General features: G+C 46.3%; 1 protein-coding gene across 1 annotated transcript; it reads left to right on the top strand.

Moving 5' to 3' along the window:
• Nucleotides 1-259: 259 nt before the first annotated feature.
• On the top strand, nucleotides 260-27,616 carry LOC119048466 (sodium/potassium-transporting ATPase subunit alpha-2). The gene is made up of 23 exons (XM_037144084.2): nucleotides 260-385; nucleotides 5,219-5,323; nucleotides 5,580-5,639; nucleotides 6,951-7,154; nucleotides 7,627-7,740; nucleotides 8,006-8,140; nucleotides 8,844-8,961; nucleotides 10,986-11,254; nucleotides 12,108-12,306; nucleotides 12,431-12,540; nucleotides 12,696-12,830; nucleotides 13,544-13,733; nucleotides 13,869-14,044; nucleotides 17,598-17,734; nucleotides 18,218-18,368; nucleotides 18,445-18,613; nucleotides 18,845-18,999; nucleotides 19,184-19,307; nucleotides 19,485-19,630; nucleotides 19,835-19,965; nucleotides 24,382-24,483; nucleotides 24,596-24,687; nucleotides 25,621-27,616. Exons 1-23 carry the CDS (start codon nucleotides 374-376, stop codon nucleotides 25,647-25,649), a joined length of 3,063 nt encoding a protein of 1,020 aa, XP_036999979.1. The 5' UTR covers nucleotides 260-373; the 3' UTR covers nucleotides 25,650-27,616.
• The last annotated feature ends 113 nt before the right edge of the window (nucleotides 27,617-27,729 follow it).

The raw sequence follows: 27,729 nt of genomic DNA, 5'->3' as shown, positions 1-27,729 counted from the left end.
CTGGTGTCCTAGGATTCTGGGAGGAATACTCCCTTCCACTTGTTCCTAAGGGGTATACATTCCCACTCTCATGCTTCTCCCAGAGCACCAGGAGGGGGTTGAGGGGGAGCACACAGCAGGACAAACTGACTGCCACTGCCAGTTGCTTAAGGGGCGGGAGGGGAGGAGTCCTCAGGGATCCTGTTTCAACAAACGTTTCCTTCCAGAGGAGGGGAAGGCGGAGGCGAGGGGGAGAGGGGCCTATTTAAAGCTACCCTGTTGCTGGCCATCTGTCTGGTTGCCTCGGTCTCTGGACTTCCCAGACTGCAGTGTGGGCTTGTGAATCCTCCTGCTAATCTCTCCAGTCTATATCCCCTCAGCCACTCGCCCCAAGATGGGCCGTGGGGTGAGTATCCCCAAAGAGCTGGGGTGGCTCTGTGGGGAAACAGAAGGGCTCTCTGGGGTCAGCTTTAGCTCAAGCGGTTACTTCGTCATGGCAGACACTAGAAGGGCTCTCTGGAGGCTAGAGGGAAAGCATGAGGTGGGATCGGATGTGGAGGGCGGGCCGGAGAGAAGCTGATCCGTTGGGGTGATTTGAACTTGGAACTCACTGTCTCTTGGCTACAATCGCACACACAGATCCACTGTTTACATGCCCAAGTGTTCTTCTCTTTAGCACCCTACAATCAGCCTCACATCCCCTCCAGCTTTCACTCCAGCACCTCTGAATCTCTGTCCTGTATCTGGCACAGCCCCTCCTCTCTCACCACATCTCCTGGCCTTCCAGCTGAAGGGATATTGACACTGTTGATCCTCCTGCCTTTGCCACTCCTGAAAATATTCATTTCTCTGGGAGTCCCAGCATGAGAAGATGAAGAGCCAATTTGAGATTGAAGAGGGACAGGAGAGCAACTGCTCCCCAGTTGCCAAGCAGCTCTGGAAGCCAGTTCCAGGGGTCCTGAGTTCCAAGGACAGCTGGGAGGGGGATTAAAAATGATGTGCCCCCAGGCTCCAGCCCAGCACTCCTCCAAATCTCCTAGCAGCATTGTCTGGGCCATGGGCTTTGAGGACTTTCCCAGAGGCTGGTGAGAACTGCCTGTCCCCCTCCCTCCCACCCCTGCCCAACACTGCCAGTGGTACTGAGCAGCACTGAGTATGTCAAGGAGAAGGTTAACAACCATGACTCGGGGGAAGGGACAGGCACAAGGCCTTGGATACTTGGAAATGAAATTTCTATATGGAGAAAAGTGGCTCAACCCTTTTACACACTGCTCCTGCTACTTTCCTTTTGTGTAATGCTGGGCACAGAGGGAAAGGGAACAGGGAGTCATGGGGGTTGCTGAGGAAAGAGGGGGCCTATGGGATTGTGGGGTGTTTCTGGGCTCAGGAGGGGTCAGGCAAGGACTTGTTATTGCACTGAGTTTAGCAGCTGGGAAAACTCTAAGCTTGGACACCAGGGTTCCTGAGCTAGGATTGGAGCTATAAATAGAACCTGTGTGTGTATGCACTGGAGTGTGCTTGCCTGCAACCCATGTGCTCCTCATAGGCTGCAGTTGATACAGATATCCATGGATGAGCACCTGTGTTTGTGTCTCAGTGGGTAAATTTGAGAATGTACAAAACTCCTAGCATGAGTGGACATCGATGACACTGTGTGTGTTGGATGGGGGTGTTGTGATGGTCTGTGAGGAGCTTTCTCTGAGGGAGGGCTTCATGGAGGAAGAGGTGACAACTGTGGGAAGATATGCTCTGTTGGGACCTTCAGCTGCACCTTGGTGTAAGGTGGGGTGGGATGTGGAGGGAAGGGAAGAGAGGAAATTCCTGAGTGTAAGGGAGTCCCGGCTAAGTTGTGGGACCTCTTAGGAGAAACCAGGTGACCCTCTATTCCCCCACAGCCCTCTCCACTATTCCACCTTAGAACAAGGTGGAATCTTAGCCATTTGATCTTGACTTCTTTAGGGTACTACAGCTGCTTGGAGTCTGATTCTCCCCCAGCATTCATAAAGTCCTTTTCCTTGCCACCCCTAGTAGAAAGGTCAGGAAACAGATCAAGTTCTGCTTGGTTGAGAAAACGGGTAAAGTCGGGCGACTTAGGACTGGAACTTGGAGTTCAACCTACCAGAAGACACCTTAGGACAAAAATCACCCCTCCATCTGCATCTCCACATTGGGATTTACTTTGCCCCTATCCCTTTTTCCCTGCATCTTCCCTCCAGAGCAAGGACTAACTGTCTCCCCACCATCCTGTGGCCATAAAGGACAGAGTGGGAGTTGGGGGAAGGATCAACACTGGTGGAAAAGAACCCGCCAGCTCCAGCTGCCACCGAGATGCTGGGGGTGGTGGTAGTGGCTAAATTCCAGCTTCCCCCACTCTGTCCCTGCCTCTGGCTTTCTCAGAAAGAACTCTCTGTTCTCCTTTAGCATTCAAGCCCCAGACTGGAACTTGTTGGTTGGGGGGAGGAGGAACAGTCTTTAGAGGTGGGGGGAGTCCTTGCTTCCTCTCTGTCTTTCTTGCTTGGGCAGCCCGCTGGCCCCAAATCTCCACAGGCTGCTGGCTACAGAGGCTGAGATCCTTGCCAGGGCAGGGGGAGGGGGAAAAGACCATGTGTCCTAAACTATGTGCCAGGAGAATGGGTGGGAACTGAGGGAAGGGGGTGCTACATGAGGCCACTAGCTCAGCCACCATCCAATATGCCCAAAGTGCATGAGCTGGCAATTTTTTAAAAGCCATGCATTTGATTCTAAGCCTCATGAACTTTGTTTTACATATGAATGTGTAGAAATTCTCAGGCATTCTGGTTCCTTTGCCCCAGCTGCACCCCTCCTCTGTGCACGGTATGGCAGGGAGAAGGGGCGAAGGCCTCTACCTCCTCCCTGCCCCTTTAGATCCAGACAGCTACACTAAAGCCTCAAGGGCAACAATCCAGGCTCATCCAGCCTGATCATTTGCTTTTCATCCATTTCTTAGTCCTGTCCCACCAAGGACAGAATTAGTGAATCCAAAGCATTTTGGCCTATTCAACAAACAATCTCAAGTCACCTGGGAAAGGGAAAGGCAGCACTCCTTGCAAGCCCTCCCCACTTATCTGAAGGGCTGATTCAGTCTCATGGACACTTCATATGGAGATAAATGCAAACTTTAGTGTCTAGGGGAACAAGGTGTCCACTCCCTCTGCATACTTCCATCATCTTGATGTCACTGGTCAGACTCCTCCCTCTATAAGGGCTGCATCAGGACAGCTGCTGCATTCTTGGAATTATTCCTAAATCTGACTGGAAACAAAGGCATTATCCTAGAGCACCAAGGGTTTTTGAGGCAGTGGAACTACTCTGTATGATACTGTAATAGTAGATGCATTTCATTATACATTTGTCTAGACCTGTAGAATGTATAACACCAAGAGTGAACCCTAAGGTAAACTCTGGACTTTGAGTGACAACGATGTGTCAGTGTAGGTTCATAGAATGAAACAAGTGTGCCACTCTGCTGGGGGACGTTGATCATGGGAGAGACTACACATATGGGGTCAGGGATATATGAGAAATGTAGAGATGGGAAATCTCTGTACTTTCTGCTTAATTTTGCTGTGAACCTAAAACTGCTCTAAAAGAAAAATGTACTTTAAAAAATGCATTATGCTTCATAAAAGGGCAAACATCTTAGCCATAAATTCCATCTAGGTATCCCTTTCTTATGAAAAACCCCAAATTATACCTAATATAGAAAATCTCATCCCAGAACACCTAGCAGGGAGGCAGAAACTGAGCACCCCTGTGACAAGGACACAATATCTTGAGGGAAGGGTGAGACAGGGGCATGGAGAGAAAGGGAGTGAAAAGATACTTGTCATGGCCACCTTAAGCCTTCCCAGCCCCCTCCTGTCCCATCACCCCATGACAGCTTCCCCTTGAGAGGAGAAATTTCCCACCCTCTTCCCCAGAAGTTCCCTGTGAGGCCCTGGAAGCCTGGTTTTGGTAAGGAGACCTCAGGCGCTGAAGAGGAAAAGGGAAACGTCAACCTCATGAGGCTCCTGCTAAAATGTTTACCTGATTTCACCAGAGCTCCCAGGAATGCCTAGACCTGAGAGTTACATGAATTTTAGTTTTAGATTGATCCTCCAAGACATTTTTAAAAAACTTTTGGACAAATGGGGCCTAGTTGTCTACTTATCCTCCAAGTCCTACAAATTGCCTCTTGCCCAAATCCCCTCTGCAGAAGGCCTGTCCAGCAGGATGGAAAGGGTCCTCATTTTCTGGACACACTCTGACCCTCCAACTACTGACTCCTCTGAGTCCATGAGCCTGCTCATTCTATGTCCACCTTCTACCACCAGGTCCTATTAGCTCCTCATCTTCCTCTAGACACTTCCATGTCCTGACCCCTGCATCCCCAAAGACTCTTAATTCCCCAGATTCCTAACTGTCTTTACTCCTCTCTGAATAAAGTAATCATGATGTTGGGACAAAGACATCCCAGCAGGGTGCTTCTGCCCCTTACCACCCTCCCAATCCTGCCCACCTTTTTCCAGCATTTTAAATGGTATAAGGTAATGGTTTTAAAGTTTTGGTTTATTTTTTTTATTTAACAATAGGATTCTTTCAACAAACAAAACCTTAGCAGAAGCCTAACTACTACTAAACAATTAAGAGTGGGCTTCTGCATTATACTAAGTGAAATAAGCCAGGCTGGACAAATACCGTATGATCTCACCTTTAAGTGGAACCTAATCAACAAAACAAACAAGCAAGCAAAATATAACCAGAGACATTGAAATTAAGAACAATCTGACAATAATCAGCGGGGAGGTGGGAGGGGATAATGGGAGGAAAGAGGGGAAGGGTTTTCGGAAATAACTATAAATGACTCATGGACAAAATTAAGGGGGAGTAGAATCAGGGGAGGGAGGTGGGGATGGCTAGGGTGGGGCGGGGAGTGGTGAGGGGTAAGTGCAGACAACTGTACTTGAACAACAATAAAACAATTAAAGAAAAAAAATGGGCTTCTGAGTCCTGAGCTTCTCAGTCTTTCATGAAATTCAAATATAGAGCCCCATAGCTCTGCCAGTAGTTTTCAAGCTGAGTGCTTGGGGTTCTCTCAGTCCCCTTTGCCCCCACTGGGACATCACTGCTTTGAATCCACTGGCTCCACTACCAATGTCTGGGCTTCCTGATGTCATGTATGAATAGAGGCTATAGGCTGTGTCTTATTTGACTCTCTGGGCTCTCCCTTTTTCTGCAGGCTGGACGTGAATACTCACCTGCAGCCACTACTGCAGAGAATGGAGGTGGCAAGAAGAAACAGAAAGAGAAGGAGCTGGATGAGCTGAAAAAGGAGGTGGCCATGGTGAGACCCACATCTGGGCTGTGGAAAGTGGTCCCATGATAGGAGAGGTGCCCCACAGCCTGGTATACTCAGAGAAGCTCATGCCCTTGGCCTACCCCTCACCTTGCCTCACCTCTCTGCCCCTCATTGACCTCTCATGCATTCTAAACACACACACACACACACACACACACACACACACACACACACACAAGTGTGCATGCTCTCACACATGCAAAACCTCACTCCCCAGAGTAATTTGGTTTCCCTTCCTCAGGATGACCACAAGCTATCCTTGGATGAGCTGGGTCGTAAATACCAAGTGGACCTATCCAAGGTGAGTGGAGGGCTTTGGGGAGGACACCAAAGAAGTGAGAGAACCATACAGCAGCAGGATGCAAGGGACATTAAAACTGTAATCCAACTCTCTATACAGATGGGGAAACTGAGGCCCAGTGACTAGTCGATGGCAGAACCAGAACTAGAACCCAGATTCCCTGCTTCCTAGTCTATAGCTCTTTTCCTGTGTACCTGAAAGCTAGGACTACTTAGAACCCAGACTCCAGAGGGTACTCCAGGCAGGGTTGACCCTCTACTTCAGGCAGCTTCAGTGATGCACAACCTCTCATGGTACTGATATACAAGAAATTGTGGTGTGACCCATCACTATTCATCACAGTGCTATGTTGAGGATCTGCTATGTATGAAGTATGTAATAAATGCTTTACATACACTTTTCTAATCTTTACAACAACCTTCGGATATAGGTGCTGTGGGCCTCTTTCTTAGAGTAAGGAGACTTAGAGGAGGAGAGCATTTTCCTAAGGTCACAACTGTAATAAGCATCACAGTCAAATTGCCAAGCCAATCACTTCAAGAAAATAAAAATATTATTAATAAAAAATGTAGTAGTATAACCTCTTCCTGCAGGCCTTCCATGATTGCCCTTTGGTGAGTCCTGTCCATCTCTGGGTCTCTATAGTTAATGATAAAGCCTGGCATTCAATACACATTTATTAAATAAATGAGTGGACAGATAGAAAAATGAATAATAAGTGGCCTCTCCCTTCAAGGATCTCAAAGTCTAGTAGCAAAAAGGAATGCAAACATAGAATTACAGTACCATATGATACTGCCTAAGATACAACATGATGTGGAGAGGGGTATTTGAATCAGCCTGAAGCTAGGGGATCTGGGCCAGACAGTGCTTTCTGAGGAAAGTGATGGGTGATTGCTGAAGCTGGATGATATTGATAGTCAATAATGTAGGACTCTACTTAAATCCTTGGTGAAGTGGGGAATCTGAAAGAAGAGAGATGGGGGAGGGACCAATTGAGATGTCTTTACAGGAAGCCTTAGTCAGGCTGCCTCCAGAGGAGATTATTGCGGCCCAAAATGTGTCTAAATCAAATGATGACCAGAAAAGGGGCCATACTCAAAATTTTCCTTAGCCTTCAAGGCCTCTGACACCCATTGCCAACACCACCTCCTTCATGTGGCCTCTCCTGATGGTCCCTCACCCCTTCCACCCACATGGGATTTTCCTCTCCACTTGGATATTATTCTTTTCCAAAGTGTTGATGAAAAGTGGTGAGGGGCTGGTTTGGTTCTGGATACAAATTCCTGCACTCCCCCTTGCCTCCTGCAGGGCCTCACCAACCAGCGGGCCCAGGACATCCTGGCTCGGGATGGGCCCAACGCCCTCACTCCACCTCCAACAACACCTGAATGGGTCAAGTTCTGTCGCCAGCTTTTTGGGGGCTTCTCCATCCTTTTGTGGATTGGGGCCATCCTCTGTTTCCTGGCCTATGGCATACTGGCTGCCATGGAAGATGAACCATCCAATGACAATGTGAGCTGGAATGCCTGATCCCTGGACCAGCCCATGACTTTGTCCTACAACCCTGAATCTCTAGAAAATTGGGAGGCAGGGAACGAGACCCTCATGTCATAGTGCTCCGTAGGCTGAAAAGCAGTGAGGCTTCTATTCCTATCTATAAACACCACAACACACACATAAACAATCATTCATGAATGAGAAAGCCCATCTCTGTTCTTTCACACTTAACTGGGCTTGTCCGCCATTCCTTGGTCTTCACCTGCTAGTGATATCCTAGTTCTGGGAACCCCCTGAGATTCCGTATGCCTCCTCCAGGCTTACAAGTAAAAGACTAAAATATTGAGGGGGAGATTAGAGAGAAGAACTTTCCTCTACCATTTTCACTTTTATTCACAAAGATTGCATTTAATGCTTGTCCCACTTGGCAGCTGCCCCTCTAGGGTTGGAAGATGGGCACATCTCTCAAACCCTTTCTCTTTACCAGCTATATCTAGGTGTGGTGCTGGCAGCTGTAGTCATCGTCACTGGCTGCTTCTCCTACTACCAAGAAGCCAAGAGCTCCAAGATCATGGATTCCTTCAAAAATATGGTTCCACAGGTAGCTGGCCAGTCTGGGCTACAGACTGGGGCATAATGTTTCTAGGAAGGTCTAGCTCATCCCTTCTCAACTTCTTGTACTCTGAAATGAAAGCCTTGAGCCAAAAAGTCCCTCTAGCTCTCCACACCAGGACCTAGTTTTATTGTTAAGGGTGCAGGGCTTCTCCTCCTCCTTAGTGGAGTTGAAGGAAAAGTGGGAGACCAGTAGGAGAAGGAGGTAGGGGTAGAGAGAAGCACTTCATTAGATGCCTGTGGCCTCTCCACAGCAAGCCCTCGTGGTGCGGGAGGGTGAGAAGATGCAGATCAATGCAGAGGAAGTGGTGGTGGGAGACCTGGTGGAGGTGAAGGGTGGAGACCGCGTGCCTGCTGACCTCCGGATCATCTCTTCTCATGGCTGTAAGGTGAGGAGCAATCTCTTTTCATGGCTGTAAGGTGAGGAGCAACTGGCTGGGCCTATGAAGACTGCATGGACCTGAAAGAGACTCAGTTATAAGTCTGAAGATTGGGAGACCCAGGTCCAAATGCCAACTCCTGCCCACATACCTGCCAGTTGCACCTTGTCTCATAAATAGTGTTTATGCATTGTCTCTTTGTATCTGTGTGTGATGAATGCTCTGTGCCCTAGGTATTTCTTTGATATCTATTTTATAGCCATCTTGTATCGAGTACCAATAATTGTCAGGTATTTTATGTACATTCACATGTGTCATGTAATTCAACTTTGCAAGAATAGTTTGATCATGCATGGCTGTTGCATGTGGCCACACTAGGCAGTGCCATTTTCATAAACTACAATGTTGGTGGTACCCCTTGCAGTTGTGCAATGCATAGATTATGATTACATTCCACATATTACAGATGAAGGAATAGAGGCTGTCTTGGTAAAGTAATTAGCCCAGGGTCACATAAGAATTTAGTAAGAGCTGAAATTCCAAACCAGTGCAGGGACAATAGCTGAGTAATGCTATAAATGTGTGATGAGGACAAGTGTAATTTTGTCCCTTAAGTCATGGAGATTGAGTGCAGTTGGAGTCAGGAGACAACTGTATGTGCACAAGTGTGTCTGCCATTCTGATGACTATACCCTTCCTTCTTTCTTTCCAGGTAGACAACTCATCCCTAACTGGCGAGTCAGAGCCCCAAACCCGGTCCCCTGAGTTTACCCATGAGAACCCCCTGGAGACTCGCAATATCTGTTTCTTTTCTACTAACTGTGTGGAAGGTGAGAGGCTACCCTGGTTGGGGGCTCCTCATCCAAGCACCCACTGAGGGAGGAGTCTGAATCTTGAACTCCCAATCAGGATTGGGGGCTGTGGCCGTAGTTACTTGTCAAAAACCCTGCTAGGGAGGAGGGAATTGAGGATTTAGGGGCGGGGATTCCTAAATATTATGGAAATAGTGCCATCCAGAGAGCAGGGTATTGGCTGGGATGGCATGACTCTGTGGAAAAGTGACCCCCCGAGACAGATCTCTGTTCTGTCCAGCCCAAAACTTAGTGAACTCCAAATACCCTAGGTATTTGGCCAAGGTCTCCTTACACACACACACACTCCATACACACTCTCATGCTCACAAATACATATGACAAATATACTCACATATATCACATACTTGTACATATACAAATTACACATATCACCCGTTCACATGCATACATGCTCACACACATATACACACATCACACACTCACATTTACACATTCCCAAGCAAGCCTTGACTTCTGAATGTCTTTGGCTTGACTGATGCCTTCTGTTTCTGGTCTGGGACTAGTTGCCTCCTTCTCTGGTCCTTGCTTTTACCAGAGCCTAAGCCTGGGGAAGGGGAAGGAAGACTTCCATGCCAGATAGACATTTAAGCCCTTCTTTAGGCTATATCTAGGACTGTGCTTCACCAAGAAATCATCATGCTTAGGCTGCCCAGTTTGCCCTAGCCCTATTCTGGGTTCTAGAGATGACGAAAGGCCAGAGAGAACTCCCAGAGCTGCCACCAATTAGTGGTTGGGGTCCAAGTACAACTGCAACCTGTGCCTTCTGTGGTCATTCCAGTGAATCAAGTTAGGACTGGCTTGGAGAGGGAGTATGAGGCAAGAGTTAGTGGAAGAATGAGGCCTGACAAGCCCATGGGCTTCAGAAAATATGTCAAAGAAGGCCTTGTACCCCACCACCACACCTTTCCCTTCATATTTTTGTTTCTTTTCAGTGGATTATGTTTCTCTGGGCTTTTCCCCTCTTTCCACAACTTTGAATTACAATAAAAATCACCATACATTAAATTTTCTATATTTTTAATGTACTGAGATTCTAAAGTTTGTTCTCTTTTCCTACAATTGTTAAAAATGCCTAGTAAAATATTTCCACTGCTTTCTCTGAAATTGGCTTTGAAGAGACTAACATTTGTTAAGAGCCTACTATGTGCAAGACACTGGTCTATATGTGTATTACAGCACTATCTTATTTAATTATTAAAACAATATGTTGGTAGGCACTCAAACAAGGATTCAAACTCAAGTTTGGCTGATTCTAACTAGCATGCTCTTCTCACTGTCCTGCCCTTCTTCTCCCAAAGGCCCTTTACTGTCTACATAAGGGTCAGTAATTACCTTACTTCTTCTATGGAGATTCATGCTTAATGTTAAGAAAGACAATCTTGCCCTTGCTGGTGTGGCTCACTGAATTGAGTGACAGTCTATAAATGAAAAAGTCACCCATTAAATTCCCAGTAATGGCACATGCCTGGGTTGCAGGCCAGGTCCCTAGTTGGGGACATGTGAGAGACAACTGATCAATGTATCTCTTGCACACGACATTTTTCTGTCTCTCTCTCTCTTTCTTCCTCCCTTCCTCTCTTTCTAAAAATAAAGAAATAATTTTTAAAAAATAAATCTTTAAGACTACATGGAAAAATCCATAAGTGCCTTCTTTTGTGTTCATAATAATACATTTGGATAACAAATAAGAGATTGATTTTACTGAAGTACTGCAGACAATATTTTTGCACTTATTAAACCTACTCATTTTAACTCTGAGATTATTTGAAAGCCCTTTCTGCAGGCCCAAGTGTAATAGAAAATAATTTGCTATTGTACTCAGTCTAGGGTTGGAGATTTAGACACAGTCTACTGAAACTCCAGGATCAGAGTCTTCAGTTCATTTACTCTGTAATAGTTTTCCTTTCTCAGGAAGAAGGGCAGGACTTCAGTTCCTCAGACCAAAGGCACCAAGCCTGGTGTCCCTTCCTGTGTTGCAGGCACTGCCAGGGGTATCGTGATTGCCACAGGTGACCGGACAGTGATGGGCCGCATAGCCACTCTGGCCTCAGGCCTGGAGGTTGGGCGGACCCCTATAGCCATGGAGATTGAACACTTCATCCAGCTGATCACAGGGGTGGCTGTGTTTCTGGGTGTCTCCTTCTTCGTGCTATCCCTCATCCTGGGCTACAGCTGGCTAGAGGCAGTCATCTTCCTCATCGGCATCATTGTGGCCAATGTTCCTGAGGGTCTGCTGGCCACTGTCACTGTGAGTAGTCAGGCTGAGGTGCCACCAGGGGAGGGTCTTGTTATCCTTTCTTCAAAAGTCATAAAGGTTTGTTGCCTCTCAGCAATTTTTTCACTGCCATCCCCTAAAATCACATATCAGATCCTCATTTAATACATAGCTTAGAGTGTGAGTCTGAAAATGATCATTTAATATATGGCTCAGAGGTTGAGTCTGAAAAATCTCAGGTAGGGCTATATTTTGGCATGCAGTCTCTCTCCTGCAGCTTGTCATAGTCGCCTATTCTCACCACCTATGTACCATTCATCTGCCCCTGTCATCTGGAGATCATCCTGGCCCTTCTGTAAAGGCTTTCTCAGAGGTCACCCCTGACTACCTAGCAAATCCAGTGACCTTTTCTCAGCTCCATCTTTAATGCAGCTGCTGAAATAAATACTGCTGACCACCTGCTGTCCACCTGCCTACAATCTTCTCCTTCACTGATCACTGTGACATGTCACTATCCTGGTTCTCTCCTCTGTCCCTGGCAGTGTCTTCTCTTCTCAGTACTGGTTCTCAGGCCTCAGCTCTCTGCTTTTCTCTTTACACACTTAAGTGAGCCCAGTTTTCAGTACCTGTTCTGTATGGGTTACTCTCACATCCTTATGCCAGCTCTACTCTGGCCCTCTCTGGAGCTCTAGACAAATGTCTTAGTGCCAGACTGGACATCTTTCCTAAATATACACCTATAATCTCTGTTCAACTGCTCACACCTAGGTCCTACTCCCTATGGAGTAGGATCAAGGAAGAAGGGATAGAATTGTACTCTGGGGTAAAGTCATAGATACTTCTTGCTCAGGCTTGGCCCTTTTTTATTCTCCTCTCTCTCTACCAGGTATGTTTGACCCTGACAGCCAAGCGCATGGCAAGGAAGAACTGTCTGGTAAAGAACCTGGAGGCAGTGGAGACCCTGGGCTCCACCTCCACCATCTGCTCTGACAAGACAGGCACCCTTACCCAGAATCGCATGACTGTTGCCCACATGTGGTTTGACAACCAGATCCATGAGGCTGACACCACTGAAGACCAGTCTGGTGATTGTGCACCCCAGAAGGGTGAAGGGTTCTTTCTGGAGGGTGTCCAGGACACTGGGTGGCAGAGTGGGTAGGGAGAGATAAGAATTTTAAAGGGGAACCAAGCTCCCTCATTTTCTACCAGGAGCCACTTTTGACAAACGATCTCCCACATGGACGGCCCTGTCTCGGATTGCTGGACTCTGTAACCGTGCTGTCTTCAAAGCGGGGCAGGAGAACATCTCTGTGTCTAAGGTAGTAGAACAGAGCATTGCAATATCCTGTTCACTTTGCTGATGCCCAGCTTCCCCTCTCACACCCTGTGGCAGCCTCCAAAACTTCAGTGCCCTCTCACCTTGGTCCTCCATCCTTCTCCAGCCTCACTATGATACTGAATTTTCTTCTGGCAGCGTGACACAGCTGGTGATGCCTCTGAGTCAGCTCTGCTCAAGTGTATTGAGTTGTCCTGTGGCTCTGTGAGGAAGATGAGGGACAGAAACCCCAAGGTGGCAGAGATTCCTTTCAACTCCACCAACAAATACCAGGTCTGGATGGAACACTGGGACAGGGGAAAGGGAGGGAGATGAAGTCAAGAAAAATGGAGGGTGTACAAAGTCAAAAGGGAATCAACAACATGAGGAGGAAGGGCATCTGACATCATGCCCTCTCACCCCTAACTTATTCCCCAGGGTAATGTGGGTGACTGTAAGTCTGGTTGCCATTGCCCCTTAGCTCCCAAACTTTCATTCCTTGCTTCAACCCTCTTGGCTTTTTCCAGAAATCCCTGTCCTCTGTCCCCAGTCTCTCAACCCTTTTATCCCACTCAGTTGAAACATACTTCTGAAATTTCCTTAGGGTATTCCTCAGCCCGTAGGCATCTATTAAATGCCAAGAATACAGCCTCAGCTATGTCCTGTATAGTCCACAGAGGTAAAGCCCCACTGAGACCAGTATGATTGTGGGGAATGCTGACAAGAAAGCCATCTAGTCCCTGCACAGTGCCTGTCTTAACTGATCTTAATAAATATTTGTTGAGTCAATGAATGTCCTATGAGAAGGTTACAGGGTTGGGACTATGAGGTTCAAATCCTGCTTTGCACACAGACCTTCCCTATGCTGACAAGGGTGGATGAGTCAGCAGTTGTTACATTCAGGGAGGGTTTCTTACCAACCTCTGCTCTGTCCCAGGCTCCATGCTGAGCTCTGGAGCTAATAAAACATGTATGACCCCTTTTGTAACTATTCATCCTCTCTCTAGCTGTCCATCCATGAGCGAGAAGACAGTCCCCAGAGCCATGTGCTGGTGATGAAGGGGGCCCCAGAACGCATTCTGGACCGGTGCTCCTCCATCTTGGTGCAGGGCAAGGAGATCCCTCTGGACAAGGAGATGCAAGACGCCTTTCAGAATGCCTACATGGAGCTGGGAGGACTGGGGGAGCGTGTGCTGGGTGAGGATCCAGAAGCAAGGAGCAGAGATGTGAAAGGAATTCCTAATCCTCAGGGCCTTCCCTAGGGTGAGAGGCTTCAGGAGTGTTCAGGCAGCCACCTTCCTGTTCTCACTTTCTCTTTCTGCATCCCTTCAGGGTTCTGTCAGCTGAATCTGCCATCTGGAAAGTTTCCCCGTGGCTTCAAATTTGACACGGATGAAATTAACTTTCCCACAGAGAAGCTCTGCTTCGTGGGGCTCATGTCCATGATCGACCCACCCCGGGCTGCTGTGCCAGACGCTGTGGGCAAGTGTCGGAGTGCAGGCATCAAGGTGCTGGCTTCATTTCTTCACCTTCACCCTCTTTTTTCACACTCCAAAAGTCAAGAGACTGCAGGGGCTACTGGCCTGGAGACTCCAGGCCACTGGTGATCTTCTCTTCACAGACTGAGAGGAGAAGCTGTCATTTGCAAGGAAATGTTCGCCACGGCCTTGCAGAGCTCACTCTTCTCCCTTGTGCTCAGAGTGCCCAGTCTCTTATGCCCATCCTCTCCCTCCCTGGCATGGCTCATTCCATTCTGAAGTCAAGTAAATCTGGCAGCCCTATCTTGGAGATATTGTGCCCTGCCCCTCCCAACTACTGCCAACTCTCTCTAGCCACTTGGGATGGGATTAGCAGGTTCCTGTCTGCACTCACTCACTGCCCTTAAGACCCTGAATCATTTCTCTGCACTCCTCCCACCTTGGACCTCTCTCCCAGGTTTTCTTGTCTACTGCTACTCTTGTCCACAACTGCTTCTCAATGGCCGCACCTTCCTTGGTGCTACAATTTTTATTTACTTATCAAATATTTATTGTTTACCAACTATGTACCAGACACTGTTTAAGGTGCTGGAGTTCAACAAACAAATGAACATAATTCTCTTTCATCTTGGAGCTTACTTTTCTGCTCCAAAGATACAGCTCTATACCATTCCCCCTTAACCTAGCAACTAACCAAGCATGGTGCTATTACCTGCTCCTCTTTTTTTTTTTTTTTTAACATCTCATCTCTTACCATATTAGTTCAACTCTACCTGTCTACTGAGTGTCAGGTACTACACTAGGCACTGGGGATTACAAGATGAGCAAGACACAGTCTAGCCTCTGGAATTCATCATCTTTCAGGGGAAACAAATGCCTTTACAGTTAACCACATAACAATCATAATAGCTAGGGTAGTTGAGCACTTACTATAGATCAGATACTCTAATAATAAAAACAGCCAGTTGTTTTGTGAGCCTTTATATGAATCAGGTACTACTCTTAGCACTAAACCTGTATAATCTCATTTAATCTTCATAATAACCTATGAGTAAACACTAGTATTTTTCCTTTTTTACACAGAGGGACTGAGGCACAAAGTACCATGCCCCAAACCACACAACTAGTAAATGGTAGGGCCAGAATTTTAAACAAGATAGTCTGCTATTTCTCAACCATCATACTAGGGAACTTGATATATATATCCTCTAGTATGGGGGTATGTGTATCACAGTAGGTAAGTAGCTTTCCCAAAATATATCTGCTGGTAAGAAGTAGACTGGCTATATCAAGTATAGCCTGTTTCTCTAGAGGGCACATGCTCTGCTATTTATTAGACTGCCTCTTGCCATGATCAGAACTATTACGGAGGCCTGGGGAAATTCCCTCCATGGGAAGTCAGAGCAGGGAGCAGTTAATTCTGCCTCAGGAAATTGGACAATGTTTTAGAGAGGGCATGATATTTGATCTGAGCCTTGAAGGTTGACAAATATTTTGTAAAGCATGAGGGAGAGAAAGGCATGTCAAGAGCAGGGAACAGTGTGTACCCTGTGTGGTTAGACTGTATTGGGTGTGTGCGTGGGTTGTAGGAAGAGGTGGCAGAGGAGCACTGGGAATTGAATCGAGACTGAAATGTTTGGCCGGAGCCAGCTGGAAGAACTTTGCTGAAATGCCAGGCTTGGGCTTTATCCTGTGGTCCACAGATAGCCACCACAGGTGTCATGGGGCAGATTTAGCCTTTAGTTGGAGGAGGGCCTAGATTTGGAATATAAATGGAGTCAAGAAGATCGTCAAGAAGCCATTAGAATAGTTTAGGCAAGGGATAATGACCTGAACAAGGGCATTGACAAAAGGAAGTCATTATATTTGAGAAACATTTTGAGAACTTTGTGACTAAACTGGATATAGGAGGTGAGGAAGATATAGGAGACAAAAGGCCTGAATGGATAAGGGATAGTTTCTAAGGTAGGGAGTAGAGAAGCAGGCATGGTAGAGGTGGTAGAAGTAGAAATAATGAGTTCAGTTTGACCTTGCATTCTAAGAATCTGTAAGACACCCAGGGAGAGACATTCTAGAGAAGGTTGAAATGTGATTTAGAGCTCAATAAAGAGGATCAAGACTGGAGATTTGACTCTCATTAGCCCATGAATGCAAAGTAAAGACATACTAGTATGCTTTATTGTATTACAAAGGAGCAATCCACTTCACCAAACAAAATGGATGCCAAAGCAGCAATAGCATGAAGTAGCTCAGTTAAACTCTCAATGATTACAAATTGTAGTGTTTACTATTTCCAGGAAAAGAGGATGGATCTAGAAAGATAAGCATGAAACCCTGGGCCACATCAACATTTAGGGGCAAGTAGAGAAGCAAGAACCAGTGATGGAGGGAAGAGGGTGGTAAGACACAGCTAACATTTATTGAGCACCCACTGAACACCACATACTCTTCACGACAACCATGAAATGTAGGACGTATCTTTTCCATGTGTTGAGATGCAGTGAAGGCATTTGTCCAAGGTCCTAGAGTTGGGGTAAGTCAGCATTTACATTTACATAGTCTTCTGATTCCTAAGCCACTTCTTCCACTCTTATTAGCTGCCTCCCTGGGAAGGGTGGGGAAGTACATAAAAAGGATGGAGAGGAACTCGGTATAAAGAATCCATGGAAGCCAATGGAGGAAAAGGTTTCAAGGAGGGGTGGTGCCAAACACCTCAGATAAATCAAGAAGAATGAGAACTGTAAAGTTGCCATTGTTTTTCAATTGGGAGGCTCATATGGCCTTTGGAGGGCAGTTTCAGTGGCGTGTCTTGGGTGGAAGAGAAGGCAGTGAGGCCTGGAGAGGCTTCCTTATTAGTATGTATGCAATTTTCCCCATGAACCTCCCCCCCCAACAAATGCTATATCCTAATCCAACTCTGATCATTTTATGCTTACGATAGCCTCTTAACCAACCTCTCAAATGCCAACCACCCTCCCTACCCAACTCCATCCATTCTGAAACACAATGAACATTATCTTTAGGGCAGGAATCACCTTCTTCCCACATCATGGAAAAATATCATGGCAGGGAGTGTAGGAGGGTTGTCTCCCTGTCCTTATTCTAATCTGACCAGTTAGATGGCCTGCAGCAGTCATATTGGACATGAGAACCATGTCCTAGTTCTGGCTCCCTGTGACCTTGAGCATATCACAGCCCTTTCTAAGCCTTTGTTTTCTTATAGGTAACAGGAGGAAGCTGTTAAAGGGCCTCCCAGCTCTGACAGCCTCATATCCCATGAAATCCAAATGTCTAAACAATCTTTGAGTTTTCTCACCTAAGGGATCCTCATTAACATGTTATTCTGTCATGGCAGCTTTCCTCCATCTAAGCAAACTATCTCTGATTCCTGAACACAACTTGTCATTATCTCTCCCCCAACCCACACCCCCCCCACACACACACTTCCATTATTTTGGCTGGGATCTGTGAGCCCCACCATCTGCCTTTTCCTGACTTTGGGAAACAAATAGGCTGAGGTAAAGTGGAAGGGTCACTTAATATAGCTGTCCTTTACTCTTTTCTCCTTTCTTCTTCTTGCCAGGTAATCATGGTGACTGGGGACCACCCAATCACAGCCAAGGCTATTGCCAAAGGCGTGGGCATTATATCAGAGGGCAATGAAACTGTGGAGGACATTGCAGCCCGGCTCAACATCCCTGTCAGTCAAGTCAACCCCAGGTGATGCTTTTGTAGAATTCCCTGTTCTCAGTTAACCCCTCCTCTCCCATAGGGTGCCTGAGTCTTCCCTGAGGTATCTGGATAGCACCTCTGGGAACTTCATAGGCTTTTCCTTTGGTTCCTCAGTCCTGAATGTGTCCAGGTTGTACATTGTTTATTTGTGTAACCTTGGAGATGTCACCTTACCTTCCTGATCCTACATTTTCTCAACTACAAAATTAAGATCCTATCTTCACTGCAGGGTGGCTACAGCAATGAAATACGTATAAGAGAATGAGCAAACACCTAGCAAACTGTACTGACTGTGATTATGCGCATGGCAAAGATCTAGCATTATTTCCTCAGAGAAATGGGAAAAACAGGTCATGGAGCTTGAAGGGAGAGGAGGATGAGGCCCTGGGGGAGACTGGAGCTCTGGTGGCAGTAAGGAGAGGTAGCTGGCTGGTTAGGTCAAGAATCAGCACCTCTGCCTCTGTCCTCCAGAGAGGCCAAGGCATGTGTGGTGCATGGCTCTGACTTAAAGGACATGACATCAGAGCAGCTGGATGAGATCCTCAAAAACCACACAGAGATTGTTTTTGCACGGACATCTCCACAGCAGAAGCTTATCATCGTAGAGGGCTGTCAGAGGCAGGTAAGCAAGTTGACAGAAGGTGGGGATGGGCCTATGCAGGACCTTTACCCTTCAGCTTGGCTGTACCTTCTCCCAGGGAGCCATTGTGGCAGTGACAGGTGATGGCGTGAACGACTCTCCAGCACTTAAGAAGGCAGACATTGGCATTGCCATGGGTATCTCAGGCTCCGATGTCTCTAAGCAGGCAGCTGACATGATCCTGCTGGATGACAACTTTGCCTCTATTGTCACAGGCGTGGAGGAGGGTAAGGAAGCTACTGGTGAAGTGGCATCCAGAATGATATGCCCACACATCTACTTCTAGTGCCTTTTACCCCAGTCAGAGTCAACTCAATATTCCAGGTGTCCACTGCCAGCATTAGCTTCCTTCACACACAAAATCTTTCTCTCTCAGGAAGTTAGGAAGCTACACCTTCATGGCTGGGGTGGGGATGGGTGCTTATGATCTCCCTGATGCCCTTGGGAACTTCCCACAGGCCGCCTCATCTTCGACAACCTGAAAAAATCCATCGCGTACACCCTGACCAGCAACATCCCTGAAATCACCCCCTTCCTGCTCTTCATTATTGCCAACATCCCCCTGCCACTGGGCACTGTGACCATCCTCTGCATTGACCTGGGCACTGACATGGTAAGGCCAAGGGTTGGTGTAGGATCCAGGCAAATCAATCATGTGGGCACAGTGAGCAGGGATGGATAGCAGGAGGAGAGAGAGGAACAAAAGGCAGCTGACCAGACTTTGCTGGCTGAAGACAAAACAAAGCACAAGGCTCTTTTCCAAAGCTCCTCTCTCCCCTACTCCCCACCTCACACAGGTTCCTGCCATCTCCTTGGCCTATGAGGCAGCCGAGAGTGACATCATGAAGCGGCAGCCTAGAAACTCGCAGACAGACAAGCTGGTGAACGAGAGGCTCATCAGCATGGCTTATGGACAGATTGGTGCGGTGGGGCCCTGGGGCTCAGGAGGGAACCTCAGAGAATTATTTCCCTAGCTTCTGGAGTCCACAACAGAGGCCAGCTTCCCCAGGGTCAGGGACATGTATCTCTGGCCTGTTAGTTCTGGTGCCCTCCAGCTTCCCTTGACTCCAGGCCCTACATTTTGCCCATGACCCGCAGGGATGATCCAGGCTCTAGGAGGCTTCTTCACCTACTTCGTGATCCTGGCAGAGAACGGTTTTCTGCCATCACGGTTGCTGGGAATCCGCCTCGACTGGGATGACCGGTCCACAAATGACCTGGAGGACAGCTATGGACAGGAGTGGGTTAGTGGGGCTGGGTACATGCAGACATATGTGTATGAGACAAGGGTCTTAAATGCCCAGAAGAGGTGGTCAGTAATGGCCAACTGGGATTGGAGGCTAAGCATGGATTCAGTGCCCATTGTTTAACAATGGCACCAAACTGTGCTACACTCTGGCCCTGACTTTTCTTCTCACAATGTTGCCTCTCTGCCCACTCTCCCCCAGACCTATGAGCAGCGGAAGGTGGTGGAGTTTACCTGCCACACAGCCTTTTTTGCCAGCATCGTGGTGGTGCAGTGGGCTGACCTCATCATCTGCAAGACCCGCCGCAACTCAGTCTTCCAGCAGGGCATGAAGTGAGCTCCCACCCCACCAGGCACTTGCCTACCCAAGCAGAAGGGCTGTCATAGGCTCACCTCTACCCACTGGGCCCATTTCCACTAGGGGGACCTAAGGTTTTAGTTAGCCAGTATAGATCCAGAGTCATGTTTTAAAAATAAGAGAAGAAAGAATGATATGACTATTTCTGATGAGTTTTACTTTGTTCTGAAAATGCACTTTGTCAAGGTCTTCTTCCACCTTTCTTCCTTTTCATCTTCTCTCCATGCCTTCTTCTTTCCTTCCTTCATTCTTTACTTTCTTATTTCCTTCTATCCTTCCTTAGTTCTTTCTTTCCTCCCTTATTTTCTTCCTTCTTTAATTTCTTCCTTCCTCCATCTTGTATTCTAGTGATATTTATCTTTATTCTTTGCCCATCCCTAAATACAGGGTCTCCCATGCTCCCTTACACTCACAGGTAGGTCTAGTGAGTGTAAGGCACTTGCCCTGTGGTAATGGTGTTATTCTTGTGGTCTCGATGAGCTGCTCAGGGTCAGGTTCAATGTGATCTTATAGTGTGAGTTAATATGTGCCAGTCACAGAAGTAAGTGATTCAAAAACATTGTTTAACCTCACAATTTATGGATGAAACCCCCCAAATGTTAAATGATGTACCTGAGGTCACCTCACTGATAAGGGTTAATACAGGTCAGCTTTTAAAGCCAAAGCTCTTGGCCACTGCATGGGGTGGTTTACCTATCACAGTCTGGCACCTGTGAGGAACTCAGTAACTACTCTGTGATTGTAGCATGTATGGTAGCAAGTGCTGAAGGTATCACTCCTGTTCTTTTTATTTTCTTTGACTGGAAATGATGAACACAATTGTCCAAATGAGTTTTGTCATAATTTTTTAGTTTGGAAAAAAATGAAGATGCCAAACCCTAAGATCCAAGGGAGAGAAAAATGACAAATCTGTTAGATAAATAAAGGTAGGCAATTCCAGTGAGCTAAAAAAGACACTGTTGGGGAAAATACAGTGAAAAGAGAACAAGGAGTAGAGAGTCCAAGAAATTTGGTACAGTTCTGGGCTGGGACTTATTGTGCAGTGCTTGAGGGACACAGGAAGGTGAGAACATAACTGACTAAATCCAGCCAAACTGAGAGGCAAATGGAAAAGAAACAAAAGTCAAGCTGGGTGCAGGAGAGTACTAATACCAGCAAGTTACCTGGCCAAAGGCAGCCTCAGTGCCTGAGGCTTCACCTGGGGCTCCTTGGCCCTCAGGGGTCTTCCAAGATAGTATTTCCATCATTCAAAAAGCTTTATGGAAATCAAGCACTTTTCTGTGATAAGGCTCCTAGGCCCACCCAAGTGCCATTCTTAGGCAGAAGCCTAGGTATGAATTATAGTGAACACATGCTAATGTGTAGTTCTGGTTGGAAGCTTCATATATGTCTGATTAATTTTATATGGGGAAATATAGTCACTACTTAATTGACAAATGCAGCTTGCAAGACAAAAACCAATTAAAATATGGCCTTTTTGGAAGAAAATAGGAGGGGTCCTTAGTGAGTGAAAAGTTTGGAAACCACTTGCTTCAGCCATAAAGAGGTGATGTGCACAAGGTTATAAAAGGTTGAGTAATAATATGACCTAGCTCTGTTCATGTTCATGAGCTTTCCACACTTTATCTCACATAATTTTCCCAGCAATCCTATGATATAAGGGTAATATCTCCATCTTACAGAGAAGGAACACAAGGCTCACAGGAACATTGCTTACAACCAAAAGCTAGTAAGTGGCAGTGCCGGGACTAGATGCCACCTGTCTGACTCCAGAAACTGCCCTCAGAACCTTATTTTGTTTGTTTTTTAATTCTGACATAGTAAACATACAATACATTGAGCACTTATTCTCTAGTGAACTTTCTTTTTTAAAAAATATATTTTATTGATTGTGTCAAAACAGCTGTCCTATTTCTCCCCCTTCATTCTCCTCTATCCTGCACACCTCTCCCCCACCATTCCCCCCGCCTTTTGTTTATGTCCATGTGTCACAAATTCTTTAGATTCTATATTTTCTATACTATTCTTGCCCTCATCCCCATCTATTTTTTACCTACCATCTATGGTACTTATTCTCTATACCTTCTCCCCCCTTCTCCTCCTCCCACTCCCCTGTTGCTAACCCTCTATGCGATCTTCATTTCTATGGTTCTGCTCCTGATCTAGCTGTCCTCTTAGATTGCTTTTGTTTTGGTGTAGTTGTTAATAACTGTGAGCTTGCTGTCTTTTTACTGTTCATCTTTTTTATCTTCTTTTTCTTAGATAAGCCCCTTTAACATTTCATATAATAAGGGCTTGGTGATGATGAACTCCTTGAATTTGGTCTTATCTGAGAAGCACTTTATCTGTCCTTCCATTCTAAATGAAAGCTTTGCTGGACAGAGCAATCTTGGATGTAGGTCTTTGGATTTCATGACTTGGAATACTTCTTTCCAGCCCCTTCTTGCCTGTAAGGTCTCTTTTGAGAAATCTGCTGATAGTCTGCTGGGAACTCCTTTGTAGGTGACTGTCCCTCTATCTCTTGCTGCTTCTAGGATTCTCTGCTTTATTTTAATATTGGCTAATGTAATTATGGTGTGCCTTGGGAGTGTGTTCCTTCTTGGGTCCAACTTCTTTGGGACTCTCTGAGCTTCCTGGATTTCCTGGAAGTCTATTTCCTTTGCCAGAATGGGGAAGTTCTCTTTTATTATTTGTTCAAATAAGTTTTCCACTTGCTCTTCCTCTTCACCTTCTGGTACCCATATAATTCGAATGTTGGAACATTTAAAAATGCCCTGGAGGTTCCTAAGCCTCTCTTCATGTTTTTGAATTCTTGTTTCTTCATTCTATTCTGTTTGGTCATTTTTTTCTTTCTGGTCCACTCTCTTGATTTGTGTCCCAGTTTCCTTTTCATCACTATTGGTTTCCTGTGCATTTCCCTTCATTTCAATTAGTTTAGCCTTCATTTGTTCCTCAAATTTGTTATTAAAATCAACCAGTTCTGTGAGCATCCTGATCACCAGTGTTTTGAACTGTGCATCTGAAAGGTTGGCTATCTCTTAGTCACTTAGAATTATTGGCTCTGGGGCTTTGAGCTGTTCTTGACCCATAATGTTTTGGTCTGTTCGCACCTGTTACATATGAGGGGCAGAGCCTTAGGTGTTCACCAAGGCGGGGTGACCCAGTTGCTTGGTTGTGATGCTGTATGTGGGCGCAGGGTCAGAGAGGGGCAATGGTGTTTGTTCCACTCTCTCTTGGATTTTGGTCCCCTCTGCTGCTTCCTGCAAGCAAACTGGGCCCCCCTGGTGCTGGATCCCAGGTGTGTGGGCTTGTGCACCCTCCAGGACCCTATGGGTCTCTCCAACAAACTCTCTGTGAGCCTGGGATCCTCTCCCAGCACCTCAACCCCAAAAGTTTTTCCAATTGGTGCTTTCAGACTCTAATTCTCGTTGCTGGGGCCCTAGCCTAAGCGGTCTGTCTCACTGCTTGCTCCTTTGCTTGGTTTATCTGCACGCGAATGTGTGACTGAGGTCAGCCAGCTGCCTTGTGCCCTCACTGAATCTGCCCATTGCCACCCCATGCCTGGGATCCGCCATCCACAGCCTGCACTCCTGTGTCCCTGGGTCGGTCCAGCCGATCTTTCTTGCCTGACCCAGCTCCACTGCTGACTCTGCCCCTCTTACCGGTCTGGCTGAATGGTCCGCTGTTGTTGGACTTCTGTACAGTTCAATTTTTTTGTGTTTTGGCTGCGTTTTTGTTACTAAAACTTTGTTGTCTTTAAACTTGGTTGTGCGAGGAGGCACAGTGTTTCCACCTACACTTCTATCTTGGCTGGAAGTCTCTCTAGTGAACTTCCCCTCTGCTAATATTTGCTTCTTTATTGAATATCTATAACCAAGAGCTAACAGGGGTTATAGGAGACACTGAGGATGGAGAAGACCCAGGTGGGCCCTGTACTGAAGGAGCTGTCATGGCACCTTCCTGGGGGAAGTTGCCTGGGGAGATGATACTTTCACAGGCCACTTTCCTGGAGAAATAACAAGATTATAAGCCGCATGAGGGCAGGTCCCATGTCTCCAGAGGGAAGCTCTGGAGGTGCCATGTTACATATGGCATCGCCAGAACAGAGCACATCACCCAACACATAAAAAACATTTATTTACTGAATGAGTATATGTGTCATAGGTAACATTAAGGGGTAATATCAATAAGCATAAAAATTAAAGAATATCTTTGTTGGGTTACACACAGCATGAGAAGGTGTCTGCAGAGGGCACAGGGAGAGGTCATAAATGACCCTTCCCTCAAATTTCTTCTTGCCTCTCTCCCCTCTACCACCAGGTGTCTCCCTGAGTCTCCCTCCTTTTCTTCCCTTTAAATGCTTCATAACACCCCTTTCTTTGCTTTTCCAGGAACAAGATTTTGATTTTTGGGCTCCTGGAAGAGACAGCACTGGCTGCCTTTCTATCCTACTGCCCAGGCATGGGTGTGGCCCTCCGTATGTACCCACTCAAGTGAGTGTTTCTTTAAATGGGCACCTTTTAGGATCCAAGTTCTGGTCCATTCAAATCTTCCTTTTTGTGATCAGTATCTAATGTTCCTAACACTCTCCTCTGCTTCTTTCAGGGTTACCTGGTGGTTCTGTGCCTTCCCTTACAGTCTCCTCATCTTTATCTATGATGAGGTCCGAAAGCTCATCCTGAGGCGATATCCTGGTGGTAAGCATCTCTATACCTCACCAGGACCCCCAACAAATGTAACCCCTACTGCTGGTTACCCCTCCATGGATCCTAACCCAAACTCCATTACAACTAAAGAGTCCTGCTCCTTTTCTCAGTGCCCTCAGGTTCTGGGGTCCCAGGTCCCGGGAGCTCTGACTCTGTTGAACTCCTTACCCTCTTTGTCTCAGATTCTGATCTACCCTAACCCACAGTTAGTCTCTGAGGCCCTACACCTTCCACCTGGAATCACAGAACATCAGAATTAGAAAGGCCCTTAAAGTCATTTATCCCATCTACACATTTTACAGGCAAAGAGGGGTACAGGGGTGAATTTATTTGTTTAGAGTCATAAAACAAGAAGCAGTACAAATGACACTAGAACCAAGGCCTCCTGATTCCCAGGAATCAACCAAATATTTTTTTTCAACAAGCATTTTGATCACTTACTGGAGCTTAAACAAATACAGTCCATGGATAGTGTTTGGTTTGGCCTGGCCTACACTGTGCAGGTGTGGTTTTTTAAATGTCCAGTATTTAAAATTTAGAGGCTTTCACATAAAATCTGAATTTCTGACTTCTTCTGAAAAATTACAAGAGCTGCCAACCCCATAACCACATTTCTTCTCAGCCTCAATAAGTGGCTGCCCCTTTAGAAACCTATTTGTTACCTAAATAGCCACTATAGGCATTTGCATTTTCACCCCCAACTGCTCTATGCCCACTCACTACTGTGAGAAATACAAATCTTTCCTTTCTCCTAATCTATGGCCCCAGCGCTCTGTGTTTTCTCCCCTCTCCATTTTCACCTGCCTACAGATACTTACCTCAACTCCCTTCCCTAGGCTCCTATCCACCTGGCCTCAACCACCTAAGCCCCTATGCCTCCTGGTACACTCACCTTGCAAAACCTGTCCTTAATCTCTCTAACAGGCTGGGTGGAAAAGGAGACATACTACTGAGCACACTGGAAAGAAGAACCAAGCACAGGAAAGATGGTGTGCCCAGGAGGAGTTGCTGGGATTGTGATGGGGAGGGATGGGAAAACTGGGGTAGTTTTAGGTGAAAATTTGGCAAGAGAGAATGAGGCAATTCAGCCTGCCAATTTGGGGAAAGTGGGTAAATAAACTCCCAGAGACCTAACTTTGAACAGTCACATTAGACACTCTCCCCAGATCCTGCTCCATCCCACCATGTTGTCTATTTTTATGAGGGCCTGAAGGTTACTCCAGCCCTCTATGTTCCCTATCCCTTCTCCCCCACCTTCCACTAGAACAGATCAACATCCAAAGGCAGGGACAAGTTTAACCAGGGGGAAGGAAAACTTCTCAGGTCAACAATATCTCTTTGTCTCTCCAGCCTCACCCCACTTCCCACCTTCACCCCCTCATTTGCTCCCTGCCCAACTCTGTCCCCTGCTTCCCCCTCCAACCAAGAAATCACAAATGGCTCCTTCTATTGAGTCCAGAAGGGAAAGCTGGTTGGAGAAGATAGCCTGTATCCCAGGCGAGGCTAATTAAGAACCTCTAGAGGAGAGCTAGGCAGACACAGACAGGTGAGAGGTTAGCGTATGGTAGAGGAGGCAGACAACAATGGGAGAGAGACAGGAAAGGAAAGATAGATCAATGATAAGGCATTTGATGCCTGTATTCTCCAGATAGACATCTGAGCTCCAGCTCTGTGTCCTGCTTTTTTAGAGTGCCCTGGTGGCAGACCAAATTCAAATGTTGTCAGAGAGCAGCAGAGGCAGTACCAGAATGCAATCCCGGAGCTTCACTGAGATCCTACACCCATGTGTCACAGAGTTCCCACTGCCCCTTGCTTTGTGGTCTATTTGGTCCATGAGGTCCAGGTGTCACAGATGTTCCAGCTCTCTCAATCACATGCACTTGGTAACACCTGCCCTTTAGAATGTTAAGAACTCAGAAGTTCCATGTTGTTCTGAGAGGGATAGCTGCCACCCTTCCCCTTTGTGCTCATACCGATGAACCTGCATCATTCTAGGCACTGACAAGCCAGGAATTCCCTGGCCAACAACAGCTGGAGTCAGGGTAGAGGGATTTCCAGAACCTTCCTGTCTTGCAGGGACATGCAGAAGCAGCTTAAGTCACGAACATTGTCAGACCTCTGAACCAGAGGGAAAGCACTAGGGGACCTGCCTTTGACCTCCCAGTCAGCAGGGCTATTCCTCCCAGCTAAATGCCCTTTATGCTGATGTTCATTGTACCACTTTCCCTAAGATGAGCAATTGGTTTCCAGTTCCTATGGGAGATACTTTTCCTTCCTTTACTCCCTCTCTACCTAGTACTTCTGCTCTGCAGGCAGTTCTGCCTGTTCTTTAAGGCTGGTTTAGAAGGCATTGGGAATGCCCCCTTGAGAGATTTAGATGAACAAAGCAAATGAGAGACACTTAGGAAAATGAAAGATCTAAAGCAAAAAGGAAGGAAGCACAAAAAGCAAACTTTAGGTCAGGCCCAACAGCCACCTCCCAAGGTCTGTTACTTCATTACAGTGAAATTCTACTTCATCAGAAGTACCTTGAAATAAGTGAATCATTGCCTTGGGCTTGGAAAACTAAGTGGAAAATCACAATAATTTGGGTCTAATTAATTTGAAATTTATTTATTGACTGTGGACAAAAGTTTATCTTTGCATAATAAATACAAAAGGCATCTGTTCAGTAAATTAAGAGCATAAACAATATTGCTAAGGGTGACATGTTTAGTCTTTCTAAAACAATTATTTTCAAGCACTTTAGGAATCTCTATTTAGAAGTAGTGAGTATATGGGCTAATTATCATTGATTTTTGTGTATTTGTTAAAAACATCTGCAAGACCTTTACTTGGTGATCTTTTATAAGACATTAGTTTGAGACACTACATATGTACTTGAAAATAATAAAGTTGCATTTCTTTATGAAAAAAGAAATCCCATAATTCAGAGTTTTATACTTAAAACTTGCCTCTGTTCCAAACTGTGATATTGAAATATGTGCTGAGATAAGACAGCTTATAGAGAAAGCAGTAAAGAGAGGGCAAGAG

Source organism: Artibeus jamaicensis, unplaced genomic scaffold (genome assembly GCF_021234435.1).
Source record: "Artibeus jamaicensis isolate MK-2021 breed Jamaican fruit bat unplaced genomic scaffold, CSHL_Jam_final contig_475, whole genome shotgun sequence".
NCBI classification, from domain to species: domain Eukaryota; kingdom Metazoa; phylum Chordata; class Mammalia; order Chiroptera; family Phyllostomidae; genus Artibeus; species Artibeus jamaicensis.
This window is presented reverse-complemented; position numbering and strand designations above follow the sequence as displayed.

Bases quoted from the DNA above. Each gene is read 5' to 3' on its own strand.
- LOC119048466 (XM_037144084.2), top strand. The intron at 19,308-19,484 runs GTGCGGTGGGGC...CATGACCCGCAG, and splicing joins CATGGCTTATGGACAGATTG to GGATGATCCAGGCTCTAGGA. The intron at 19,631-19,834 runs GTTAGTGGGGCT...ACTCTCCCCCAG, and splicing joins ACAGCTATGGACAGGAGTGG to ACCTATGAGCAGCGGAAGGT.